This window comes from Fulmarus glacialis, unplaced genomic scaffold (assembly GCF_000690835.1).
Source record: "Fulmarus glacialis isolate BGI_N327 unplaced genomic scaffold, ASM69083v1 scaffold11982, whole genome shotgun sequence".
Lineage (NCBI taxonomy): Eukaryota > Metazoa > Chordata > Aves > Procellariiformes > Procellariidae > Fulmarus > Fulmarus glacialis.
The window spans coordinates 29302-57175 of NW_009197218.1; the positions used below are offsets into that span (position 1 = coordinate 29302).

Here is a 27874-nt window from a genome sequence, read left to right on the forward strand (position 1 = left end):
ATAATTTATTAATGATCTGGCTAAACAGAAACAAACAGGAGTATGGTTTGTTTATAAGCACTGACCAAGTCTTCAGCGGGAAAAAAATTAAAACTGTGGATTTGATATTTTCCACGTTATAGGTAATTCAGTTCTCAGAAGCCTAGCCAAAAAATCAAAGTGGAGCCTACTTGATTGGCATTATAAAAGCAATTAAGTTAGAGACCTGTCAAAAATGTTAACATTTGGCTCTGTCTGCCCTACTTGTCTATTTTGACTAGTTGTAGAATCATTTAATGATTTACAGACCTTTCAAGTCTTAAGGCATGGTAGCTGTATTAAAACTGTGACCCATTATTTCTTGGTCACATCATAAATTACTGTGACATCATAAATATCTTCCTTTTTTCTCACAGAAAGCTAGATTTTAATTCCTGATTTGAGTTTGAGGCTTTGTTTTTGGGTTGTTTTTTTTTTAACCTGCACTGGTAAACACTAAAATATTTTACTGCCTGTAAAAGAAGTAGTAATAGGAGAAAGGGATGTGTAATAAAATATAATTGTCAAAACAATTACATGTTTTAAGCTGTAATGCATGTTCATATAAAATTTTGCAGTCATTATTTCTAATACAATAGTAAAAAATTAATACATTTCAAATAGGAAGAATATTAAGTATATTTGTTGGAAAAAAATGGGCTTTTTAATAGTTCAGAATTGTTCTGTTCTGCAACCAGAAACATATCAACCTAAACCTATCCATCCCTCCTTGTTTTACAGTTTGAAAAAAATCCTCCTCCCCCCCCCTCTTTTTTTTTAGGGGAGAAGGGAAATGAAAAGGAAGAGGAGAGAGGAAGCAAAAGGGGAAAGCACTTCTAATTTGTTATGGGAAAATATCTTTGGAAAAAAATTAAAATTAAATTAACTAATCCAAAAGGAAAATTCAAAATAGAGTGAAATCATGTTCTGCCTAACTCCTTACTGTTTTCAGGAAAGGCCAGTTTAAACAGGTATGACTGGGTGAAAATTTCAGCAAACTGTTTTTTAAAACGTCCAAACCTGCAAGGAAATGTGGGCTGAGGTCAAAGAAAAGCAGGAAACCTACACCAGGAACTTCCCCACCCTTGGTACAATCTCTTGGAAGGGCTATCATGTTACTGTACGTTGCCTTCCCAAACTTCATTATAAGGCTTAACTCTAAGATTAGCTGAAAATTAATCAGAGACAATTAAAACAGAGCAGTGTTGAAACACAACAGGTTTGCAAATGTGAAGTTAAATTTAAGTCCAGATCTAGCTGGGGTTTTTTGTACCAAAAGTTTACGATTAGTTTAAATTATTTTCAGTATGCTGAAAATAACTACAATTAGAGTGGTTCAGAGAAGAAAACTATACTTTAAAAATACCTAATTAATTATAGTATATTCTATTACATTATATTACTTATATTAAATAGACTTTAAATCTAATTAATTTATCTAACAGCATAAATTTTATGTAAAAAGAAAATAGCTTTAAATTTAAACAAGAAAAAAAAGTATAGGAGCTTCTGAACCTTTCCTTAAACAAGAAATGTGAATGTTGGGCTTTTACACATGCAAGTAGAACTCCCCTTGAAAGTAACAGAAGTTACATTCCCTGACTACAGGGAGAATAGGCCTCTGAGAATAAATCTGTTAAGAGTTCAAAAGATGTATGCCATTTGCTTTCAAAGCTAATATAAGCAATCATCAAGAAGATCATCATTACTTAACTATCTCAATAAACTGTACCAAAACTTTGGTATCTGTGTGATAGCAATTCATTTTTTTTCAGATACACATGCAGAGATTTTTTTTCCCTGGCATACATAATGCTCAGATTTATTTTACCCTTACTCATAGCTCAGCCTTCCTTGCCAAATAGGATAGAATTTTATCAGATTTAGGTTTCTGAATAATGAAAGCAAGAATGACACCTTCAGTCTCCTTTAGCCTATAACTTAGAAATGTCTGAATTTTCACAAGTAAGATATCTAAGTAGTGTAGGAACTGCGGTCCATCCACCCTCTACCTCTACTGCAATGCAACGGAGAAAATGCAGCTCAGATGTGGACTTATCTTTATTACTCTTTGAAACATAAAATAAATGTTGTAAGTAGCTTAATAAAACTATTTGCATTGGATAGGTTATTTGGCATAATTCATCTGGAATTTCACATCATCTTCCTTTATAAAAATTATTTCTGGACAGGATTTTGCACTTTCTAGATGAACTCCATCTTAACCGTATCTAATTTTTATGTTCCATAGCACAGTTGAGGTTGTCCAAGCAGGTCCAATATGTTTTAACTTTATTACGATTACTATAAAGTCTCTAGAAATATGCCTAAAATTGTCTTGACAACTTAAATAAAAGCAGATCTGTACGGGGTCTGTAATTGTACTGTGCTACATGATTTAAACTGGCTAATAGTGAGCACACACTGAGCAGCTGGGAAGGAAAAGACTGTGCGTGCTCGGAAAGAGGAGGGAGAGCAGAAGGAAAGGTTAATAAAGCAAAATGTTTTTCCTTTTTCTTCCTGAACATTAAGCCTCCGATTTACCTATATAATTGTATTACTATATGCAGACAAGGCAACATATATTATATAGCTATTTCTTTTTAGTTATGCTATAATACTACTTCTGTTTTTCTTAATATTTTGTATGTATTTCATGATCACTCTTTATTTTGCATCTTTGCATCTCTTTCCTGGTTACTTCCAGACACATTTTTCAATTAAACATGGAACTGCTTTATTTAAGGAACTAAGCAAAACAACTGTCACACCTACAAACTTAGTGTTAAAGGCAACATTTCAAAACCTAAAAAATCGTATTTATGCCACTCTTACAAATAGAGTTTTCAATTGGTTAATATAACTCAAAAATAAGAATAATGACCAGTGCTGTATCAAAAAATAAGGTTACTTTTAACAGAAGCTTTTAAATTAATTAAGTTTAAAAGAAGCAAGCAGCTAAACTCGGTATGACTAGTGATTATTTTTTATTAAAAATATAAAATAAATTGAAAGACCGTGAAAAAAAGCTTACAGAAACTTCAAGATTACTGCCACTGTAAAAAAAAGATTTCAAGTTGTACTTACAGCTTACCCAAGAACATCCTTTTTTCAAAGAATCCCTGAAGGTAACTTACAGCATTAGCAGAAATCAAAACTAGCATATTTGTGCACTTTTTCATTCAAGGAGGTTAAGTCAGATTTGTGGTTTAGATGCCTAGCAGATCCTAGCTCTACAGTATGATTACACTATGTCTTGGAACTGAAGCTTTTTATTAGTCTAATAATGATAAGGGCTATATAGGATTCGCATGAGTGATGAGAGTCCTAAATGCACAGCAGAGACCAGAGTTCATGGTGGGTGTCAGGCATTGCACAAATTTGGAAGTTACATATATTTTTATGGGTAACAAATACCATAGTCACTAGGAAAATTTCTTACAAACAAAGGAGATGGAAATTTTGAGTTAGTAATTTACATAACAACCCTCTTTAAGATTCTGTATAAAAATATAAAGGTTATACTTTTAATTATATTCTTGGAGGTCTCAAAAAAAAATCTCAAGCAACCTATCACTTTCATCTTCACATAATAAAAAGCTATGAAACAGGCTGTTAACTGAATTAAGTGCCACGAGGTCATGAAGTAAAAGATCTTTCTATTTTCTTCTTTTCTTTTTTTGCAGGAGAGAAAACAGTTTACAAAACAGAAAAAGACTTGTTCAATGAAACAATCAGCTTTAGTTACAAGTGCAAAAGTCAGCCATGTGTACTAATTCTCAGTAATTATGATGCAAAGTGAACTCCTTGGGGACTTAAAAGTCAACGCCTGGCAATGGTTGGGCAAACAGCGGAGTGGAGCTACTCAGGTGATACTGACCCCTTCAAAGCCCTTTGTGTTACTGAACAACACAAACCATCCAAGTATCTGCTCCGCCCGCCCTTTCTTAGGTATTAATGCTATACTGTACTCACAGGGCCAGTATTTAAAACATTAAAATCTAACATGCATCCCAACACACAGCCCTTGCATAAGCAATGAATATACTCCAAGGAAAGAGAAGCACAGAAGAAGGAAAATTTAACATCTGCGTTTGTAACACAATCACAGCTGAGAATTAGATGCGGACAGCGGAAAGGTGATAGGGCAGGTGTCTTTTATAAAATTCATCTTAGTTGGCTGCCCCTTGTTAGACTCTACACATCAGGTACTCCTGTCTTCTTGCCTCCCACATAAGTGATTACTACATTGTGAAATGAGGTAAAAATCCAAGACTGAAAATTTGCAAAAGCATTCAACAGTGTCCTTACTGTTTTCACAGTGAAATCGCAGGTTTCACGTTGGGTTAAACGGGGACAAAAAGTTAGGCTAATACAATGCTGAAAGCTATAGGAAAAAGCCTGTCTTTGGCATCTCATATTTTATGCATATATTTACAGAATGAGAGCAAAATTCACCCCAAAAAACTAGGCACCACTTGTAATAAGAGTCTCTGTTGCTAGTCTGAATTGGGTTTAAAATTACAAAAAAAACCCAAAGACCACCTGCAGAAAAGACAAGTTCCAACCTATCTACCTGGCACTAGACTATGCCCTTAAGTGGAGCACTCCAGTTAAAAGAAAACTCAGGGCATTCTGCCACCACACGTCTACTGCTACAACTTTATGCAGCTTCTCATTGTTAATATAAATTTCAAATACCAAATAGGATAAGCCAACATTTACAGCATGTTTAAAATACGTCTCAAGCCACCTATCTCTTAGAGCAGATCCTTAGTTTACAATGGGCAAAAAGCTTGCTGCAGTATTCTCATGAATGACGGGTCTCTGTAAAGGGTGCTTTTTTGTACTGCATTAAAAAATTCACAGCAGTCTGTAAAAATAAAAACTCTAGATCAAATGACATTTTAAATGAAAATTTTGCTGAATTCTCTATGGCTGCTATGTTCATAAGACGCTTTATTAGTGTAAGGGGCAAATACTTTTTACTCTGCAAGCACTTTATTGCATTTTTCCTTCATTTACAGCATGCTTTTTATTTAGGGCTTTAGAGACCCACATTCTTCTCTCCCCCCCCTTCTTTTTTTCTCCCCTGAATGCTCCTAAAGTTACAGAACAAGGGGATCCTACCTGGCAGTCTACAACAGGTCAGTGATCAAACAGAAGGAGCAGTGAGACAGCAGCCAAATCCTACCCTATCTCCTGAGAATTACAGAAAGCCAGGGCTTCTCAGCCTGCAACGCAACTGAGCCACTGCACCCTGAGGCTCAGGTAATCGTAGTACGCTCTCTGCAAGCACATACAGCACTAATCTCCGCACCTATTGAGGTTAAGACACAAGCATTTGTTTTTAAGTTGCTGCTCACTGTAGTTTTCGACACAGGTAGAAGCTGCTTCAAAATGTGACCTCATCTGTCTTATAACAGCAGAAACAAAGATAGATTGAAAATATACCAACATTGCTCTGCCCCAGTGATCAAAGCTGGTTTAAATAAACAGTGTTCTTTATCTGTAAAGTGCACTGGTCTTTGAACAACTATTCATTTTACCTAAACTATTTACATTTGCTTGAACAAAATCAATACACCAGATAAAGTAAGCTGTAATATGAACAGACAGAACTAGACCAAACCATGAAGTATTATCATTTACCCAGTAATATGCCAGTTGTTCATTAAGATACTACTTTGTGCAAGCAAAACACTCTTAAAAACTTAGTGGGTTTTAAATACAGCCTACATTCAGGAATGCATTATGTACTGAGTTAACATTACACAGCCTACGTCTGCTATGAACTCAAAGAAGCATGAGTAGTTTTTGCCATTTCAAAAAGCCAGTATCACTGCAAAAAGTGAAAATTAGTGGGCGCAGTAACACATCAGGAAAGAAGTGACGTGGCAGAGTGGGTGCCACGAAGTAGTAAGTAATTATTAACTTCTGGAAAGGTTAGCATGAATCCTCTGTAGGCCATAAGCTACAGCCAACATGAATAAAGACACATTCTTTATTAAGGAAAGAAACTCTAAGCTGTGAGAATTATACAGCACAGTTAAAAAGCACGATGCACAGAAACATTTACCCTTTCATCAAGAACGGCTGGCCTATCTAGGAAAGAATTGAGATGCTCTAGCAGAGTCTGCTCTTGAACCGGATCTGTGGTTAAACAGAAGCCTTAGTCCACATAGTTACTCTTAGACACTGCACTTTCATGAATCTCATATGAAGGAAATTAAAGATACTTACACAGCCACCAGCAAGAATTTCTGCAGCCAGTGGGACAGAGCCATCTTTAGCCATAAACTTATCTCTCACAAAATCATTAACCTTAAAAAACAAACAGTTATGAAAGCTCGTAAATTAAAAGGTTGGAGAAAACACTCATCAGCTTCAAATTCTGTGCAACTAAAAATGCAAATACATCCATGAAGCTACCAAGCTAACAGATATCAAACAAATCTTAGATTTTATATGCAATATTGTAAAGCTGACTATGTTTTTCTTTATAACAAAGCATAATTCAATTATTTATTATTGAAAAAAGATAACAATCACTAACTAAATAAAATCATTATCTGAAAATTAATGATAAAATCATTTAAGATTTTAGAAATGCTAGCTACATTTACAAATTTAAATATAATTTCAAATTAATATCAGAATGTTCAATAGTAAGTTTTAACACAATAATAATTCAATGAACAGCATTAAGTACCTTTCTTTTTTAAAAATATTACTAAATATTTTAAAAATATTTAAAGCATATTACTAGCTTTGGTGAACACTAGCTTATTGGTGAATAACCAATACATTAGGATTGGGTTATAATAAGAAATTCTTCAGTGCCTTAAAATCATTCAAGAAATGACAAAATTACAGAAGTAAAACAGTTAGGAAAAAAAATGCACGCAAATGAGTTCCTTTCTTACCAACACTTCACTACATGCTCATATTATCTCCTGTTGTGCTAGAGTTAAACATACAGGAATTACGTGTAGATACAAAAACAAAAGGCCTCCAAGTCCAATAAATAATTATTCATTTTTGTTAAGAAGTGAAACCAAAGGCCTGCACTACTCACAAACAAACAGATGAGCTGAACAAGTTGAATAAGCTTGTTATATTTTGGAGCGAGTCCAAAAATAAGTTTTCAGTAAGATTCTTAAAATGTACATATATATATCTGCATGTGACTTGTACGCCACTTGTAAAGTTCACAAATCAGAAATAAAAATTACTGCTTTTTGTAATTAAGTTTGTATCAAGCAAAAATGATGGAATACACTCTACCATGTTGCTGACGCATTAAGAATAAAAATCCTTAACTTGCTAATTGTAATTAGATGGACTTTACAATGTGGAGAAATGTGAAAACAATCCATTTGCAAACTTACAGTAAGTTTTATGGCCTTCTCTGGTGCTACTCCTAATAGCTGCGGTAACAGACCTGTAACATGGAAATAGAGAACTCATGCATTGAGTAACTTGGTATTAACTAAACAAATCAACAAATATATGTAGAGATCACCACCTAGAAATGGGCAATTTTTACAGCAATTTTGTGTTATTATATTTAATGAGAGTACTTAAACATTCCATTTTGAGAAAAAACTTTGTGCTACCACTTCAAGTGCTACCACTGCCTATACGTATTTGTTTCTTTTTTAAATCCATGATATTAGCTCACTTTACAGTTAAACACTAATACAGATTCAGTACTCTGTCCTAAACTAACATTTATTTTCTGCATCTTCACACAAAAATTAAGACTTTCTGATTAATTTTGTGAGATACATGATGCATCCGCCTCAAGAATCACCAGCACAGTACCTTTTTCTGGCAAAAACAATGGCATTAGATGGCAGGACGCAAGGGGATAGGAATCAAAATAATGTAAAACATTCAAACATGTATGACTGCATTCTTGAGCTCTTTGCCCAGCTAACTCACCAGTTCTTAAACCAAAGGAAGTTATGCTGCTTTCTTCCCAGGCATGGAATTTCCTATTTTATTTTGTTAGAAGTGATGCATACAGAACTGGAAGTAGGAATCTCTGACTGCTGGCTTCACTTGCTTGAAGCGAATGGTCGATATTTTGTAAACTTTTGGACGACACAACCTAAAAATACGCAAAGCTTACCAACTAAGCCTGGGGCTAGAATGGTGTTGCAAGCATTCATCAGCATAACGAAATTAGGACACCATTCAGAAATGTGAGAAAAATCACCCTGGCTAGAGTTCCTGATGCAGACCCCCTTTGTTTTAGTAGCTCAGGCAACACCTTTGGGTACTTTCTACAAAGCCTGACATTTTCACCTCTCCATGGTTTTATTTTTGGGGAAAAAGACAACAGTTAAGGTTCTACCTCAAAGAGCTAACTTGCCAAAAAGAATTTTCCCGAAGAGCTAAAAGTCAGAATAACGAAGAGAAAAATGTACGCACACCGGATTAGTGTATTCTTCCATGCTGCTACCATCCATCAGCTTTACGGGTTACTACTGATGCTGTTAATAAGGAAATGACATTGAAGAATAGCACCATTTGGCTTCTGGTAGCAGGAGGGCCAGCCATATCTATATACTAAATTTTGCTCCTGTACTAGCATTTTTGTTTTTCAAGTGTCAAAAGAGTAATTAATTGTGTACACAGTTGATGTACATATACACCTAACATTTACCCAAACTGAAAGCAGTCTAAATACATTGTGAATATACATGCAGTAGCTCATCCATGAATTATGATCATATGACTGAATAGTCAAACAAAAGAATACAGTAACACTAAGTTCATATACAGTTCCTCAAAAAAAAAAAGAGATTCCGCAGGGTAAGTTAAATTTCAAAATTTGAATTTCTGAAACAGTTTTAGTTGCACAGGTGACTTGAATCCAGACTTCAATGAAAAACCATTAAGACACCCAGAATTGTGTAATTAAATATTACATTTCTGCCACACTATGAAGAAAACACAAGGATATATAATGAACAGGATTTTTTCAGTTTTAGCCCCATACAGACAAAATTGTCTTTGTAACTGCCATGATATTTACATCTTGCTATAGGACACGTGTGGCTTTGTACAGACATCATGGCTAACGAATTTGTACCTTCAGAGATTAAAAAACCTATTCCATTTACTTTACAAGCACACCATCTGATCCTAAGCCTAATCCAGTAGAATTGGAGCAGGTCTGTAAGCGGATATGTAATTCCAAAAGAACCTAGAGATCATTAATTTTAAAATCACATATACATATATTACTACACCTGAGCTATATATAGCATGACTTTGAAGTTATATCATATAATAAATTACAGAAAAAGACATTCTAAAATATCAAAATATAAAATTATACAAATAGTCCAGTTGGAGATCTGTATGAACCTTCAGTTTTGGAAGCAACATAAGCAGGACAAATCAAATTCATTTTCACTAGACTGATCTGAAGATGGCCTTTTTACCATTTTTCATTTTTCAGCTCCTAAGACTTTGCATTTGTAAAGGCACTTGTAAAATCACAGGAAAAACATGTTTATCTTGGCACAACGTTTTTTTTTCCCATCTGGTCCATTCCTTTTGCACTCAAATCTGAACGGGACTGTTACAACTCAAAACTTTCCATAAAACACCAATGTAGAAGAAAAAGATTAAATAGAGTAGGTAGAAGTTACCAAAAAAAAAAAACAACCCACCACCAGAAAAACCCAAAAAACCCAACTGAACAACCAAAAACCCAGAGCATTTTTCGCTTTTTCTGTCTCTACTTCACACATGATTTTATAGTATAAAAGTACTTTGTAAGTTTAATTACAGATAATGCTGTAATAAACAAGATAGCACACAGTATTCTAAAAAAGGCAGCATTAATTTTAATACTACATTTTATAGCCTTGCCAGATACCAGCTAGGCCTACTGTCTCTAGCAGCTTAGGAAGGTAGAGGGACTTTTTGTTTGCTCTCATACCTATGTAATAAAGCTATCTGTAAGTGGTACCTTTGCATTCTACACATTATGATTATCAAAACTAAATTATCTTTTCTTTATCCTTCTTTCATGGGAGCCCTCAAACATTGTTGAAAGATTTATGAGCATGATAAAGATGATAAGTTTTGGAAGAAAGCAAGCACATCAAGGAAAACATATGAAAGTGTCATTTTTCTGTTGGGGTTATCCTGACATGCTGGTAATTTTTCAGTGTTGTTATGCGGTAGCAGATCAGCAATATGACACATGTACAGATGTTGGACAGGCTTAGAAATGTCTGACTGTCTTAAAAATGTATGCCTCTTATAACATCAGAGAATAACACTTTGCACATAGGTGGCCTGCTAGTATAGTATACAGCAAACATGTTATTCAACCCATTTTTATACATCCAAGGCTCTTTAGTAGCAATTACTACGTACCTCGTATTTCACACACTATTGTAGTAGGACTCTATGGGAAGGTGAAGGTGTATGTGAGAGAGAGCAATGAGAGCTGCATTCAGAGTTTGTGACATCATACAAGTTACTTTCTGAAAGCAGTCTAAATACATTGTGAATATACATGCAGTAGCTCATCCAGCCCAGCTACGGTGATGGCATCGAGTGAAAAAAATCTTATTTGGCCACAGTATTTTTTCAGACGTCTAACAATGAAACTTCAGTTTCACACTGGGTAACGGACATGCTTTTCCCTTCATATTAGAAAAACCCACTGACTGAAGGAGTTGTTGCTCAGTCTAGGTAAAATATTTGAAACCATTTGGACATCTGATAGACAGGTGGTAACAGAATACTGCCAAATTTTTCTACTACACGATTCACACAATAAACTGGAAAATTAATCACCAGTTGCCATTCAAGCACAGCTACCTCAGACTGGAAATGGGGTGTTTCTTGAAGATTTTGTGCTTTGACAGAACTTTGGGGTAGGAATAGGTTTGTATTTCCATTCTACAAAAATGGTACTTCACTGCATATTTCTGAAGGAAAGCTTCTGTCATGGTCTTGTTGTATCATTAGCATGGGAATCCACCAGTAATAATGAATTTGGATGATTAAAACCTAAGATTAGAAGGTATCTGGAGTCACTGCAGTGCTAGAAGCACCATCGGAAGAAATAAAACTAACAAGTTCCTTAGCAGTTCATGATCACAGATAACAGAGTCTTCCACAGCATTTCCTGTCTTTTTCATCCTCTAGGAGAAGTGGCATTAACAGCATGGCTACCGAACATTTTCATGAGCTACATTTTATCTCTGGTACTTAAATTTCCAATAGAATTCCTATCAAGTATAGGTAAAATAATCTCTATTACATGCACTGCTTAAGACTGTGAAGCATTCTGTGACTCATTAGGTGGACTTCTGATTAAAATGATATTAAGAAATGTAGGTGACCTCATCAGTTGGAAGAGATGTTGGCAAATCACAGCTTCCAAAATTTTCTTTCTATTTGCATATATATAAATACCTGTGAGTTTCTAAATATGTATTTCAGGTATAAATGTAGACACAACAACAAATTATAGGTATATGAGATGAGTATTCTTTTCAGCTATGCTGAGAAAGAGACAGATGAAAAATTTATCTCAGATGTACAGTCTTAAAAAAATGAATCTAACAACACAGCACTTAATGCATATTATAAAGATTCTACAGAAATCTATATCATGTTTGGGTTTTTTTTTTAAATTAAAGTATCTTCTCAGTGGAAACACTGACTATCCTTAGAACCAAATTCACGTTAAACAAAATTTAGTGCTCTCTTCATATCCACAAGATGGTGTAATTTATCCTTATATGAGATGGTGGTTTAGAACATGGTGGTTTTGCCCTTCTCAAGTTTGGAGTAAAATAATGATACAAAAAAGAAAAATCAGTTCACTTCACCGGATGGAAATATATGCTTTGCATTAAAAGTATTATCTGAAATGGCTGAATTCAGAGTTGGGTTTATAATTCCTGCTTGCTTTCTCACAGTGTGGCATGACAAAGAGACCGCTGCTCCGAATGTTTCTACTATAATTTTTTTAAAGTTTTGCATCACTATTCAGCTAAGCAGGAGAACTCTACCAATGACTACTCTCTCTTCCAGTGAGGAAAAAAACTCACGTTTACTTAACTCTGAACCTACCACATGTAAGAAAATACCAGTTACCAATGAGCAGCAAAAAGTGATGTACTCTATAGTCTGTCTTACCTAGTGTAGTACTTAAAACTAGAATGAGATGATTCTTGCTATAACTTTACTGCATTAAATTGGGTGAATATACTAATTATAAAATGCTCCTTTCAAATTTTCTTGTCCTCTCAAGCTTAACCAGAAACCTTCATTCTGCACTCAGTTGCTCAACTTTCTCCAACATCATCTCCTTAGAAATCAAGCAACAGTCCAAATTTACAGAACTACACAGAGGAAGCTCCACATTTTTTAGGAGTTTTCTCTATTTGACTCTTTAAAAAGAAAAGTTAAATCAGGGTGCCCTTTAAGTAGAGAATCTGTAGAAATGCAGGTCTCAATTTGCCTCTGAAATGATGGTGTTTGCCATCACAAAATTTCTACTATATAATCCAGAAGTGAGATTATTGCCCTGGGTTTAGAAGTTCCAGCTCCACCAAACTGTCTGAGATTTCACTATTCAGTACTCCTTGGAAGACTGAAAAGTGGTAAAGGGGATGGGGAACGGAAAGACAAGCTATACTGATGAAGGTTCCTAAAGTACCCCAAATTTGGCAATGAAAAAATCACTCCAAAAACACAACAAGCAAATGGAGTTAAGAATACCATTTATGACATTTCTGAGGTATGTTTCTCCAGGTGAAAAAATCACTGTGCTTCAGAGTTTCAATGAGACAGAAGCAGATAATAGTGGAATTCTGCATATTTATTCTTTCAGCATCCTGGAAGAAGCAGACATACATTTGCAGGGAATACATTTTGTTCTTTCGCCAATAATGGGGACTTTTTACGATTCTGATTGCTACAAATCCTTACAAAATAGAAACCATGTCAATACTCTCTATTAAATTACTAGGCCTACTCAAAAAATTGCCTCAAACTCAGTCAATAATGACAGAGCCTTCCCATCTCCAATTGTGCTGAAATAATTACAAAGTCTGTATTTTGCGGAGGAGCTACTTAGCCAACCTCCAGTAACTCAGGTCATATGTTAAAGAGTGCACATGTATCACAGCACTTACTTTTAATGTTGTTTCACACGTTGTCTTATAAACTGTTAAGTTCTTTTTCAGGTGCATATAGCTTTGCCAGATCATAACAATATTTTACTGAAATCCTCCGTTCTTCATTGCTGACTCAACTGCTTCTAGCAATTAATTTCTGTCATTATAATATTCTTATTTTCAAAAGTTAAAAACAAAAGTTTCTAAGCCAAGCCAGCTAAAAATGAAATAAGTAACGCAAGTTTCAAATCCTGCCCAATGAATATGCCAGAAGGGGATAAGAGATCTCAATAACTGGGATACCAGAAATAAAATTTGCTTTATCTCTGTGACAGAGAAGAACTGCAGTCTCATGCAGTTCATGATTCTTTATGACTACTTCTGTGTTACCTGAACTTACACCATTGATGCCGTAACTGGGACAACAACATAATAAATAAAAGCAACCATCTAACTGCAGGCACTTACCTAAGATACCCAAAGTGAGGATGATTTACGTCCTGAACAGAGTAAATGAGCTTTTGGAGCTTTTTCCATTGACTACAAAGGGAGCTTGGAACAGCTAACTTCATAACTTGGGTGTATCGGTTATGTATATAAAGATAAGTGAGTTGAAACCCAGCTAATCTCTCTGGCTGACTCAACAGTAACAAGCTAAGAAGAGGTATACATGATAAAGATGACTATTCCCAATGATTAGCGAAGCACATGCAACTGGTTCAGAGAAACCTTTTTGTCATAAACAGTATCGCAAAAGGAGATCTGGTTAATTCCAAGGTACCATATTTTCTCTATGTTTTTATGTTTTTAAATAGGAAGAAAAGAGATAAGAAAGAACACTGAAACAAAAAACCAAAACCGGATAATCTAACTTCTACCAAACAGGACAAAATATTCTTGGTACTAAGGAGTGCTAAGGAAATGAAAACTTGACTAACAGTATATTTTTTGCTGTAGGAAATTGCTATTGTTGCCCTATTGCAGATGAGGAAGGAAAGGACAGAAAAGTCCTCCAGAAATGTTCTCATTACAATGAGCTTTTAATTATCAAGAAGTTTGCAAACCCTTCACCTGCAGCAGAATAGAAGCAAAAGCACAAACCTGGCAAAATTGAAATCTTAACAAAATAGGCTTAAAAATCCAGAGTTCCACTGAACTCCGATTAGTATCTTATCATTAGTATATACCATCTTTTAAACTTACCTCTATAAAGCCCAAAGAAACCTTCGTAACGTAGCACTTTCTTGAAGCAATCAAAGCTGTTTTTATACATAAGTTCTCCCACAAAAGAGCCTGTAGAGCGCTGGTTTTGCATTCGAGTCTTTACCAAATCAATTGGGTAGACTGCAGTGGCTCCAACAGCTGCAAATAAAAATCAAGCTATAGGAAAACATGATTTTGGATTTGCAGTGTTTGACTGCAACTGTCATCTTCCATATTTGTATCTCAAAATCAGTTTGTATCTTTTTTCTCCACAATATATTCTGGATACATTAAACTACCTCCCACAGTTTTAACCAAAAGCACTTCCTGGCCCTACCTCATTATTAATCTGATTCTTCTGAAACTGGTTTGGTGACAAATCAGATAGCAACACCATCTGCAGACTCCAGTGGTTCATAATTTCCAAAACTCTCATAGACCAGATGACCTCTTCCCCTTCCATCTTATAGTCATCCCATCCCTTAGACATGGCTTCAAGGGAAAGACTGAGAAGCCTTCCACACTTAAATGAAAGGCAAAAGTGGAACAAGGACAGAAGAAAAGAAGAAAAAACCCAAACAGTGAAGATGAATATTCTTTTGCTCAGCCATGACTAACCTCCAGCAACTGAACCAAGGGCAAACCTGTACGCTGATTCTGCAATCTGGATGAGAACAGGTCGAGACACATCGCCTGGAGCTTTCTGTCAAGGCAGGATTTAAAACAAAAGGAAAGACAAGAAAAATAATCAGAACATTGTCTTTCACGAGAGAACATCTCATGATCAGACAGATCCAAGTATAAAGGTACCTGGAGAAAATCCCACAATACAGTGAGGATTTTGTTTTCAATTACTATTTCTTTTCCACTGATTTCTAAGTGCCATATAATGTAGCCTCTTCAGATTGGAATAGCAAAGAAAAGAAAGACTGATACTACAACAAAATTATACAACTCCAAAATCAATGGTCCAAATGTGCATATGAGGGCACACATATTGCATCTTAAGTAATTAATTTTCAACTCCAGTTTGCAATTTCTTTCTACTGTTGCCAAAAGCAGGTATACCTATTACTTCTCAGGCTATCAAAACAAGTATGCAAGCATTGTTCATACATATTAGTTAAAGGAAAATAAGGTTTCATAAAGCACCCCCACAATTTCATTTTGCTCACAGTCTATGAGTGCTAGATTCAACCCAATGAAAAATAAATTTCAGAAGTGCTCCAGATTTAAAATTACTATCTAATGAAAGAGAAGAATTAGGAAAACAGAAGTTCTGCCGGGGCATTAAGTCTTCCACACTTACTAACACTTTTTGTAATATTTTTTTTTTTTTTTAGGATACTACAAGTAAAAGGACAAAATAAAAATATGGATATATTTTTCCTGAAAATGTGTTTAGGTTTTAGCTAATATTCCAATGTAGCTGGAGTTGGCCAGAAAATAAATTGAAGGTATCAATGTAGCTGAAAATCTTTTCAGTCTCAGCATCAAGCAGCTGACATTAAAAAGGAATTGGATGGAAAAATGAAAAGGTAGGACACATATGCAGAAGAAATGGTAAGATTTAAGCAAGTTCATATGTCCTAGCTCTTAAAATGGCATAAATCACACAAGCAAAGACAGTGGCCCCAAAGCAAAAATTGAAGAAGCTGCTACTTTCACCATCGCATTTTTGGCTACATTTTACTGCCACCTATTGTAACTTACGTTACTTGATATTCAGTCCAATGCAAATGCTTTTAACTCCTTTAGGAGTCTTCTAGGAATAGATGGTGAGCTTTTGGGAGCCAACTCATTTGAATTCATCCCAGCATAGTCAACACTTAGTCACTGCTCGAACAAACAGAAAACCGCCACCCTAGATACTGTCTTGGAGCAGTGGTGGGGGTGTTCAGATGCAGGGGAAGGAGGAGAAGAAGAAAGAGAAGCAAAGGAGACGCATGTGTACACACACACACAGAGGCCTGGCTTATGGCCTGGTAGTCCTAAAAATGTAGCCTGCATCAACTCATTGTGGTCAAACTGGCGTCTCCGCATAGACCCAGAACAGGAAAAAAAAAAACAACAAAAAAACCCTTAGTCTCACAAGACCAAAGTTAAGACTGCCTTAAAATAGAGACAGAGAGAAACAGAAACAGAAGGTTAGTTTTTAATCTATCTGTATAGAAACTTGTGTCAATAAAAATATAAGATATGCTAAAATAATATGAAAGCTAAAAAATCTATAGGTTTGACATTTAAAGGACACTCCTATTTCTTTTTGCCTCAAACACAACAGAAGTTCATTTTCTGTTACACCATTGAAAGTCAATATCCTTTAGTTTTTGCAAATGCAGAGAATATTAATGCTTTTACTGAAACTGTGATGGTAGACTAAACATAATCTCTCCTATTTTGATATTCAGCAGAGCATAAGCAAAAGCATATTCTGAAGCCGGGAACATGCATGCGTGTTCAGAACAAGGACTGCCATTTAATAGGCTAGATGCTGAATTTACCATCCATATTTGAAGCAGGAAGTCATCTTTCCTCATTAAAAAGAACAGAGAACAACAGAATCACAAAACATAAACACCTTAATTAGGTATACACCTAATATTTACTGAATGGCTGGATGACACTCATATACATTTTATCTTTCCAAAGTAAATTACATTTAACCTGTCAAAATGCAGCCCAAGAGAAAGGGGCACAGAGAAGAGATGGAGAGGACAGGGCATAGGTTAAAAATAAACTCTAACAAGAAGGTATTCCTCACAGATATTACAGAACACAAGAGAAAAGCAGCTGACAACACAGAAGGAGGTTGGCTATCTATTTACCTGGCACTGGAAACAGATAATAGCATCATGCTGGCTTCTGTTCTTACCTGCCTCTGAGCCTCAGCCAGGTTGTAGGGCAACGTCCCTTCCTCCAGAGGAGCAATTCTTTCAATATCAGCTAATGTCATGCGCCTGAAGAAATTAATTCAGTTTAGCGTTTGCTAAATCTTGTGATTTTTCAGATCACAAGAAGTTACCTGCACGTGACCACTACACTACACTCTCCTGTTCCCCAGCACCAACTCCCACTCTTAGGAGGAAAGAGAGGAGGATAGATAATTCTCCACTTACCCCCGCGGCTCATACAGATCTGCTAACTGAAACAAGATGTCAACTTCCATGGGTGTAACCTGACCAAATTTCTGAGCTGCCAGAACAAACTCCTCTGCAACAGAATAAAAATACAGAAAAGAAAAACTAATCAAACCAGAACAAATAATCCAGAGCACCCCAGAGTTGCTTTATATTTTAGTATTAAGTAGAAGACGCTGGTGGGGGAGGAAGAAGGGGAATAAAAGTGACCCGCCACAAAAGTGTTCCTGCCATTACAAAAATGTATGTTTTAAATGGTCTGTCCTTCATGCAAATAAGTACAACTCTCTGGTCTTAAAGCTTAGCGCTATCAGCGGGATTTAGGATATTTCACATACGGTACCAATCAGTTGCGGGTCAGAGGGAAAAAAAAGTAAAATAAAAAGCAAACAGAAAAAAACCCAGGAGTCAAGAGATGTGGAGCTTTTCATGCATAGTCCCAGTAGGCCACATTAATGAAACTTTGGCATTGCACAGGGAATTCTCTATAAAAGTGGTTAGATATAGCAGATAACATCTTGTTCCAAGCTTGTAGATCAGCTTACTGTGCCGCCAATACAAGTTTATGGAATTCTTCAACTACCCTTGAAGGTCACTTTAATAGGCTGCCAATTTGGCAGGAGTCCTAGGAAGTTTTTTAAACTTTTAAATATCTTTACATACTTTCCTCACCCTGCCCCCACTGCCAGTTTACTAGGACCTTTTTCTGATTGAAACAAAATGAAAAACCTGGAGGGTGGACTCCAACAGGAGCGTACAAAACTGAGTGGCATATCAAGGAATGCTAACGAGGCAGGCTTTCTTCCCCTCTCATTGATTTAAAAGCATACAGATGAGGTCTTTCCCTCCACCCACCCCAACCAAGTGCCTAAGGAAACTTCCAGACTGCAAACATTTCTACCAACCCTTAGTGACTTCCACATCTTTTCTATTTCCAGCCAGAGTACTGTAGATCTTTCTAATGAGCTCCATGTTGTTAAGGAGAGAATTAAATCCATTAAAATAGGAAAAGCTGACCTGATGGGAAGTGGTACCTCCAGCAGCCTAGAGTAGAAACAGTAAAAGAAGAAAAGAGAAAAGAGACTGTTACAAGACTAAGAAAAATCTTGAAATGAAGGTTTCCAAACAATGTTATTTTACAAGAGCGACAGTAGCACAGGGTTGCTTTTTTTAAAAAAATGCAAAATAAAGAAAACTATGAAAGATTCTTATGTTACTGAAACTAATCATGACCAGAATGTAAAACTCTCCCCACCCTACAAACCTAAACAAATACATATGCAGGATTATAACAACATAACCAGTAGTAATTTACAAAGTTCAAGTTTCAGTACTGCTTCAGTTGGAAATGTTTCATAAGTTGGCTTATTTCTAGTAATGAGGAAATCTACTTCTACATGTAAAGTATATTACTATACAGAAAATTTCAACAAAATCAAAACATGTTCTGAAAAAGGTCAACTGAAACATTTAAATTCACAGGCATTTCAAGTCATGGAAGACCAGCAGTAAGCTCTCAGGCTTATATGAAGCAGTCAAACAATATGGGAACAATAAGACTCGAACAGTTATTCATTCTCAAATGAGAACTGAGCCTAAACCTTTATTTTAAAGTGGTGTTGGGTCTGCACACAGAAAAATTATTGGACCAATTCCCTATTTAAAGTATAAGATCAATGATCAAGCAAATTTCTAAAAACAATGCATAAGCTTGCCAAAATTTAATTGACCTGGAGGGAGCATCAAAAATCTTCTCTTATGTTTTATGAGAGACTATATGACCCAGGAAAGCTGATAACAAGACTGGGGAGAGAATTGGGGAAGAAAGTATCAGATCTCATTGTCAGTCCCTAAGTCTTCTGGCTATGCTTTTCGCTGTATGCTTCTCCCAATATTCTGTCCTGAGTTTGCTGTTCTCATCACTTCACACATCTCCCTGGAATTCTCCCTTGCAAGTCAAAGCAGGACAGATTTCTTTAAACCTGGATATGGCCAGACTTTGGATTACTTGGAAAGTGCTACTACAAGTTCCCAAGATTAGAAACGCTTATCAAAACTGAATGTACCTTTTTTTTTCTTCAGTGAAATTGCAGAATTGTAATATTTAGTTTGGTTTATGCACTTCAAGCTGAAAAACAGTGTACACTCAAGCGTAACAACTATCAGTTAATACATAGTGAATGTCCTTGGGTGATGTTCCAGTTCATACACTGTCCCAGTTGCTTGGAAATTACAGTCAGAAACTTAGAATTGACATTACAAAGCAAGTCCTTTGAGGATGACTTCCTAAGTGGGATGCATTTTGACATATTTGACACAGTCTACTATGATGGAATGACTGGAAATAGTCAGGCAAACTCTACATTTGTACGCCATTACTAAGGTCCATCTATCTGCTTTGTCTTTTGCCTCAGCAGACCAGGAACATTGAGGGTACATATTCTGCAATAAGGGTTAACTTTCATATGTGTACATGTAACTGCTAAACTTAAAAACATGCATCCATAAGCTGGACCACGTGCCACTTATAGTGGTCAAGGTACAGAAAAAAAGGAATCCCACATCTGTATCCCAGGTCTTTCCCAGTTGGGATACCAGAACTACTCACAGCGACTAGACATTCTTCTACAAATGGTGTCAGCATGTGTGGCCGGATAGTGACCATAATGTCCCTGAAGTCCATAGCTGTGACTCTTCCAGCCTGAGCATTGTCTCTCTGCACAAAAGCTTGTTTTGCATGTTCTAACTGTATCTCCTGAAACATATGGAAAAAAAAAGTTAGGTTTAAAACCATAACCTTAGTAGCTAGATTTTATATAACGCAATCCTACAAGATATCTCATACTTAACAAAACACGATTACATATAATCTAATTTTAATTGGATATTGTACGTGTAACTTTCACCCTTTTCTATCGGTGGCATATATGGTCTCTATCATTGAGCTCAGTATCTAGAACAACCATCATGATTTCTCTGCTGTCTGGACATTAGGTCATGCAATTCATTTAACTGAGAAATGGAGGGCACATATCAACACACCAGTGCAGGTAATCTCCCACTCATGAAGATTAAAGTGTTCCATGATGTGTATTATCCAGTTTATTGCATGTGTCACAGCAGGTCAAAATACTTTCTGTAAAAGCGTTTGCTGCTCCTTGAACGAGGACAATGCAATCATCAGAGATTTCCATGTAGACACCCACTAACCTTGAAAGCATTCCCTCAAAAAGCATCCTCATTTAAAACATAAAGTTATTTGTCTATAAAAGACACCAGCAGTTTAATTTAGAACTCCTTGTATCGCGACTGATTAAAGATCAGTTCTCAATATTTCAGCAGTAGTAACAGGTAGAGATCAATCACAAGCATTATCTGATGCAACCACCTGATAATCTCATTTTGTGATTCAAATGTACCCCTGAGAGAAGAGGGGGGAAAAAAGGGCATTTAATCTCCAAAAATTTTATCTTTTCCTACTGTGACCTTCACCTTTTCTTCATAGATTACTGCTGGCCTACTTTCTTACTTTTTTATTTTTCATTTAAAAGGAACAATGCTGCACAGATAGTAACTTGATAATACATATGAACTTTTTGTTCAGTTCTACAGATTTGTCAAAACCAGGAAATACCTTCTAGTGATGTAGTTAGACTTCCCAATCTTACATTTCTTTGCTGAATAGAGGAAAACAAATCATTGCCACGTCCTCCCTTTAAATTTCAAGGCTTATAAAAACTTCTTCACTGGAAATACAGTGCTTAATCAGTTGTTCAGAAAATGGAATCAGAGCAAAAGTATGTCAGCAATACTAAGCAAGTCTTGCAGTGAACCATGACACTATCCTCTTATTTCCATTATATTTGCAAATATATGCCTTAAAAGTCATATTACGCCAAGACTCAGGCACGATGTATTCATGGTGAATATCATCTCCTGCAAGTTGATATTTATCTCACAGCAGCATTCAAGGGAACGGAGACTGAAGGGCGAAAGGCAAATTCAGCCGGCATAGGATCAGACCTGCCGGAGGCCTGCAGCCACCATCCCTCCTTCTGCTCATGCCACGGCCACCGATGCACACTGCCACTCAAACCATGCTTGTCTTTTCATTTCAGCTTCCTGACCTCTCCAATTTTAGTCCTAATTTCTAATTAGAACACTGTACCCTGACCTGAAAGGTATCATGAAAACCTCCTAATATATTAGGCAGAAGGAGGAAAGGAGTTTGGGGGGAAAGGACTGATCAATGTTTCAACACTGCGTTTCACTGACAGAATTATTCAGAAATCTCTGCTTTTGATGAGAAACTTGTAGGGGTTATAATTTGAAGTGTTACAATTCCACTTCTGTCACGTTTCCTTTACATTACATCCCCCTATGTGGAGGTGTTACAATTCAGCAATAATATTCACTCTGGCTGGATGCAGCCATGTAAGCTCTTGCTTCACTCCAATTGTGACTGTAATCTCAACAGAAATTTGGAAGCAAGCAATTTTGGGAGGTTTATGGTGGGAAGAGCACAAGAACATAAAAAAACTTTGTCGGCTTGAGGCAGGCAGCTACTTGGGAGGCAGAGAGGTCTGAAGAGGAGTTAGATATAACAACTCTTGTATCCCTAAATACTTGCCATATGGCAGGTGGAAACGTATGAACAAATGAACAAAAATGTTTGGCATTAAGTGGCAGCATCACCAAAGAAAAAATAAATTTAATTTAGCAGAAGGATTACATGGGAAACTGTGAATGTTGCTTTCTTCTCCTTAGAATCATTCAATGTTTTAACCACTGAAACGGCTGGCAGTTTCACACAGTATTGTGCTGGCAGAATCCAGCACTAAAATGCAGTAAAAAACCTGGACACTACTTGCAGAAGTCCAATCTGTTACCATCTATGTACACCTGTCAGCGAGTTTGGAGGTACGTATACCATTGGTGGGACCTTGGCTGACAGCGATGTCTCAGCCACAGAAGCAAAGTGGGGCTCATGTTCCAGAGAGATACATTAAGTGCATGTTTCTTGTCATCACCCAGCTAATTGCAAAAAGGCTGTTAGTACTACAGTTGAGTACAAGCCAAAACGCCCCATCCGCTCCTTGCTAACATGATTCCTTTCAATCTTCTTGGTATATGTGGAACCCACTAGAGAGAAGAATTATCCCACTTGGTTAAACACATGGTCAAGGACTCAGTGCTCCCATCTGCCCATACCCTTGTCAGCTAGGAAAGAGACACTCAGCTGTAGATAAACAGCAAGACAAAACTCTGAATAGGATGATGTCAGTCTTCTGGAGCACCCTGTTCGCACCTCCTCCTTAGTTCAGAAATGAAATGGTTTAAGTATACTGCAAATAGATGCAGAAGACTCATCCCACCTTCTCAGAAAGGTAGGGTCTTTTTAGGCTACGGTTATTTTGAGCTGCGCTACGCATTTTCCAGTTGCACCGAGCAGAAAAAAGCACAGGAACCTTCAGCCATGTGACATTCCCAAACCATGACCATGGCAGTGACACGGCATACAAGAATATGCAGACCATTACATGGCAACATACTTAGTATCAAAACAAAATTTCACCCATAAAGCGTGTCACCAAAAAACCAGACAGATATCACTTCTTTAATCACTGTACATTGCATAACAAGGTAATAAACTCCTTAAAGTGTTTAAGTCAAAAGAAAGGCTATCTATTCCCTCAGTCTCCAAGCCTGAAAGTTGAGACATCTCACAGTATGACTAACCACATTTCAAAACGAGGCTTGGTAGCTACTAGCAATTTGTCAGGGAAATCTTTATGAGATGTTTGTAACATCGCCTATGCTGTGTATATGCAGCTAATATAAAAAATACCACCTTAAAAATAAACTGAAAAACAATAAAGCAAAGTTGTAGTGTTTAGAGAGGCTATCTGAGTTGCAGTAATTTTTACTGTTTCACCTATTTCAATCCAATATTGTTTATCTTGACAGATAAAGGTTTAAAGAAATACAATCCTCATTGCTTTGCAATACATATTACACATCCTAAAGAACCTTCTCTGACTAGACTTTCTATAAACTTAGATATCCTTAGAAAACAAGCTTCTCCCTTGATGCTGGAAGTCCAGAATTCTCCCAGGTGGCATAAGACTTTGTGAAAAATTGATTTGCACATCATGGCAAATTTGGCACCAGAATTTTCATGAAATTATTTCCTATCTGGAGATTTTGCCTCAGCTTTCACTTACAGCTCATTAAAAGCTTCTTTACTTTCCACTTAGAAATTTATGTTTGGGTTCCATCCCAATGGATCTACAAGTCATCAGATTCAGCACAATCCTTTCCACTGGAGTAGATCCCGGGGCTCAGTTATGAAGAGTACTACTTCATCAACTAATATGCTGGGCACAAATAAATTCCCAGACAATGTGGAAATGGATTTAGCAGGCCCACATATAAGCATATGTTAAAATTCATCCTGTGGAATAGATTTTACATGCTGAGAAAGGGGCCAGTGTTGCTCTTCGTGAAGCAGACTTGCCACTTAAGTGATGATGGAACATAACCATATTCAAACAGATATAGATGTGACGGATATATAGTGGAGATATATGAGCTAATTTTAAGCTAGCAAAATGAGAAGCAGGGTAAAACAACACACCTTGAGCTCTGGGTTGATGCAAATAAATTGTTAACTGTACTACAGCCAAGCAGTTTGGAGACTATACTTTTGGGCATCTCTGTTACTGTAGACAAAAAAAGTGCTGGCAGGATATAAATATTCAGAATCCCATATAAACTCTTCTTATTTAAAGCCAGAAGAGATCCATGCATGGATAAAATATACTAATGTTATTTTCCATGTACCTTCAGCTTTGCTAGAAGTGATGATTAGCCCAAATGCTGCGACAGATAATGAATATGTAACAACTTTATGTGGCATAATAGGACCCAACATGAATGAATTTGAATCTAGCTGGATTATTTCATTAAAAGTTGCAAATTGCATTGTACTTACAAAGCAATACCTGAAGCACCTTACAGAACCATCTGGTCCATGTTAAGTGCAATGTAAAGAGCATTCACACATCAGGAATGCAGAAAGGTAATATGGTATCCACTGTGGTCTCCTGCTGTCTAAGGTCCAAGGTCTAGACATCAGACCAAGGAGACTGACTCATGCACAGGCAGAGTATCAGAAGGAAAGGCTGAGTACCAAAGGTTACAGAGCTTAAAGGAAGATTTCTATGCCTGTGAACATTAACTCTCCAATTTGTGCTGAGAGTCATTTCTGTGCCCAAACTTCAGTATCTATAATACAATGCTGCAAGGCAAGAATGAGCAAGGAAACTTAAGTGTTTCAAAGATTTATAGTTCTAGAAAGTGGGTAGACAGATGTAGCCAATTACTGTGACTGACTGAGCATCCTAATGGACTGTACTAATAGCGGACAACTTCAGCAGAGTCTTAATTGTCTAAGGACAATTAATTTATTTGGAAGTCCTTGCTGCCAGCACCAATGCTGAGAGCATCTTTATTAGCAGCCTTAGAACTTTTCCTGAATGCATCTCACCTCTCTAGAGGACACCAAGAATCGTCATCGTTATTCTCTACTTTATGCTCTTCCTCCCTCTTTCTGTCCTATATGGATCATCACCAAAAGGGCTGTCTGGCTAATGAGGACCATTGACATGTTCCAACACATCCTTTTACTCTGCACTGCAACTAGCTAAGATTCACTTTTGCAGTAGAGCTGGTTAAAAAAAAAAAACCTGAGGCGGGGCAAGACACACCAAAACCAAATACATTTCTCCCCAGAATATGATCCCATCCAGGAAAAGTCCTTTTAGACAGGGAACCTCCACAGAAAGAGAAAGCCTAGTAGTTAGGACTCATCTCCAAAGTTAGAAAACTCCTGCCTCAGCTCTTGCTTCTCCTAATTCAAAGAAAAAAAAAATGAAAGAACCCAAAGACACAAAGAATGAACTCAAATCTTCCAAATACCTAGCCATGAGGTTATAGGCTCTTTTAGGCCTGTGGCTCTAACCTCCCTCACAGCTCCCTCCTCTTTTTTTTCTTGGCAAAAAAGTGTCCTTTTTTCATTCTCGGTTTTTCTTCAGATTTTCCTCAGATCTCTAAACAAACAGATTCATAAGGCAAACAGGACTGGTACTCTGTTAAAACTGTGATTTTAATCCACCAAAATCAGGATTCATGAACACCAGAACATGTGGTCAGAGACATTTTTTCCTAATCAAGTAACACATTTGCTTTTTTATCCAAAAGAGGTTCTAGTTCACTGTTCTGTCACAAAACTGGTCTATGTCTTAGCTACTTAAGAGTTACAATAGTCAATACAAAATCTAAGGGAATACCATTTAATCATGTGATACCTGACGTCCTCTTCATACAAAGTTAATTAGGCTCTGTTCCACAAAGTCAATTTGAACATTTGTCTCAATAGCATTATCTTAATTATTCCTCATCAAAATGATACCACCTCCTACTGTGAACTAACATACTTGTGTAAACAAGAAAAAAAGAAACCTTGCAGTCTTGAAGCAGGTTCCCATTTTAAAACTCTCTAGTGTAAATACTAATACAGACATTAAGTATTCAGAAGGAATACAAATAAGACACTCGTGTTTTACTACTTCAAGGATCACTTTTCCTACTGAAGACTATTTTTAACAGTACTGCTGAAATACAGATAATCTGTTTATTTTTTTATTAACACAATATTTTGTTTTCTGTAACAAAGTACCCTAAAGTGTGAATAGCCATGAATTCCTTGCAAAAGAAAGACTGTATTTTATTCTCTATATACCACATTTCCCTGAGATACTCTTAATTCAAAAAAGGTCAAAAGTAAAGAAGTCTGTGGAAAGGGCTTGCAGCAAAACAACATCTTTATTGGATATCAGCACTGAATTAAATACAAATTTGGTAAACATGCTGTTTACAGACAGTACTTCTTCCTAATACCAGTCTGGCAACAGGGTCCAAAATGTTCAGTACTGTTATTTAGCATTCTTTGACTCATGCAATTTACATATACAGGAGATTTTCAGACTTTGAGGTCTAGGTTTTTTATTTCATGTATCTCTATACACAACACTGTAGAAAAGATCACCTTCTGCACACAGGTGCCAAAAACGAAAGAGAAGAAAAAAAACCCAGCTAGCCTGAATCAGCAATTTTACCACAAGCATATCCTATTTATCAACACACTATTAAAGTCCAGCACTCTGATTGTAAAAGCCTACACTCGGTCTATCTTGCAACTTTCCTACCAGAGTGGTATTCGACAAGTTTGCAATTACTTTGATTCTTGCATTCTTCTTATTACTCTTGACAAACTGTATTGTATTAGACCCACCAGTAAAAACTGGGTGAACTCCGCGTATGTTAGGTGTCTTTTTCTATCCTTTCCAAAATGCAGCTGTACGAACTCTGAATTCCAGTTAAACGGAATGTGCTGATGAATTGTGGTCTGGCCAAAAACTTGCTTAGCATCCTCTGGGAAGAAAAGAAAAATGTTCATTTGATAGTAAAATAATATAACAATAGATACAAGCATATATTTATACAAGTAAAACAAATATGATCTTTTCTAACAGGAAAGCAATACTGTTTATACAAATTAGTAATGTATTGCAAAGCAAACCTCATTTTTTTGTTGACCAAAATCATACCAAATGAAAAGTTTTGAACACCCTCACAAATACAGTCTCTGAATAATCTCTTTATTTGTGAAGTTTTATACTCACAGCATTTGATTAGAAGAGACTCAACTAGATATTTCAAGTTTCAAAGTCAAGCAAGAAAAGACTAAAATTAAAAGACAATTTATAAAAAGATGACTAAAGCTAATCAATTTTCAGCATAATCTTTTCAAACTGCTAACAATGAAAGTTTTGTGTCACTATAATTCAGGCTTTTGTATTATTCCCAAAGTTCTCCACATTCAAACAAATCAACTACAAAAATACCAGTATTTCAAGATCCACTTTTCCGTAGTTACCTTACAGGAGCAGTGACATGCAGGGCAGGGGATGAGGGGGAGGGACATGGCAGGCAGGAACACAAACTTATCACCACCTCCAGCGCTAAGCAGACCTTAACTCTAGACCTCTGCCACAAGAAGGGGGGCAGCGCGACAAGTTTGGTTCATCACACCTAAATGCAAGCTTCATAGTTTAGTTCAGTTTAGTAGTCGTAACTGGGCAATGGCTTATTACAGGCTTGGCAGACTTTTTGGTAATACATGGCATTTTTGGTGAAGAAACAACTATTTGAAACACACCAAGTTGTACAATCAGTAATAAGGACCATACATTGCTGGAACTGGACTGTACATATTTTAACTAA

General features: G+C 36.4%; 1 protein-coding gene across 1 annotated transcript in view; it reads right to left on the reverse strand.

The window, feature by feature from the left end:
* The window catches only part of SLC25A13 (solute carrier family 25 (aspartate/glutamate carrier), member 13), a 78092-nt gene that overhangs the window by 24290 nt on the left and 25928 nt on the right, over positions 1-27874 (reverse strand). Inside the window, exons 4-12 of the mRNA XM_009572463.1 lie at positions 26883-27022; positions 20136-20282; positions 18433-18571; positions 17507-17600; positions 17263-17347; positions 15006-15090; positions 14388-14546; positions 7410-7462; positions 6262-6342 (exon numbers count right to left, since the gene is read on the reverse strand). Of these exons, the coding sequence (XP_009570758.1) occupies positions 6262-6342; positions 7410-7462; positions 14388-14546; positions 15006-15090; positions 17263-17347; positions 17507-17600; positions 18433-18571; positions 20136-20282; positions 26883-27022 (983 nt within the window). The remainder of the gene's footprint in view (positions 1-6261; positions 6343-7409; positions 7463-14387; positions 14547-15005; positions 15091-17262; positions 17348-17506; positions 17601-18432; positions 18572-20135; positions 20283-26882; positions 27023-27874) is intronic.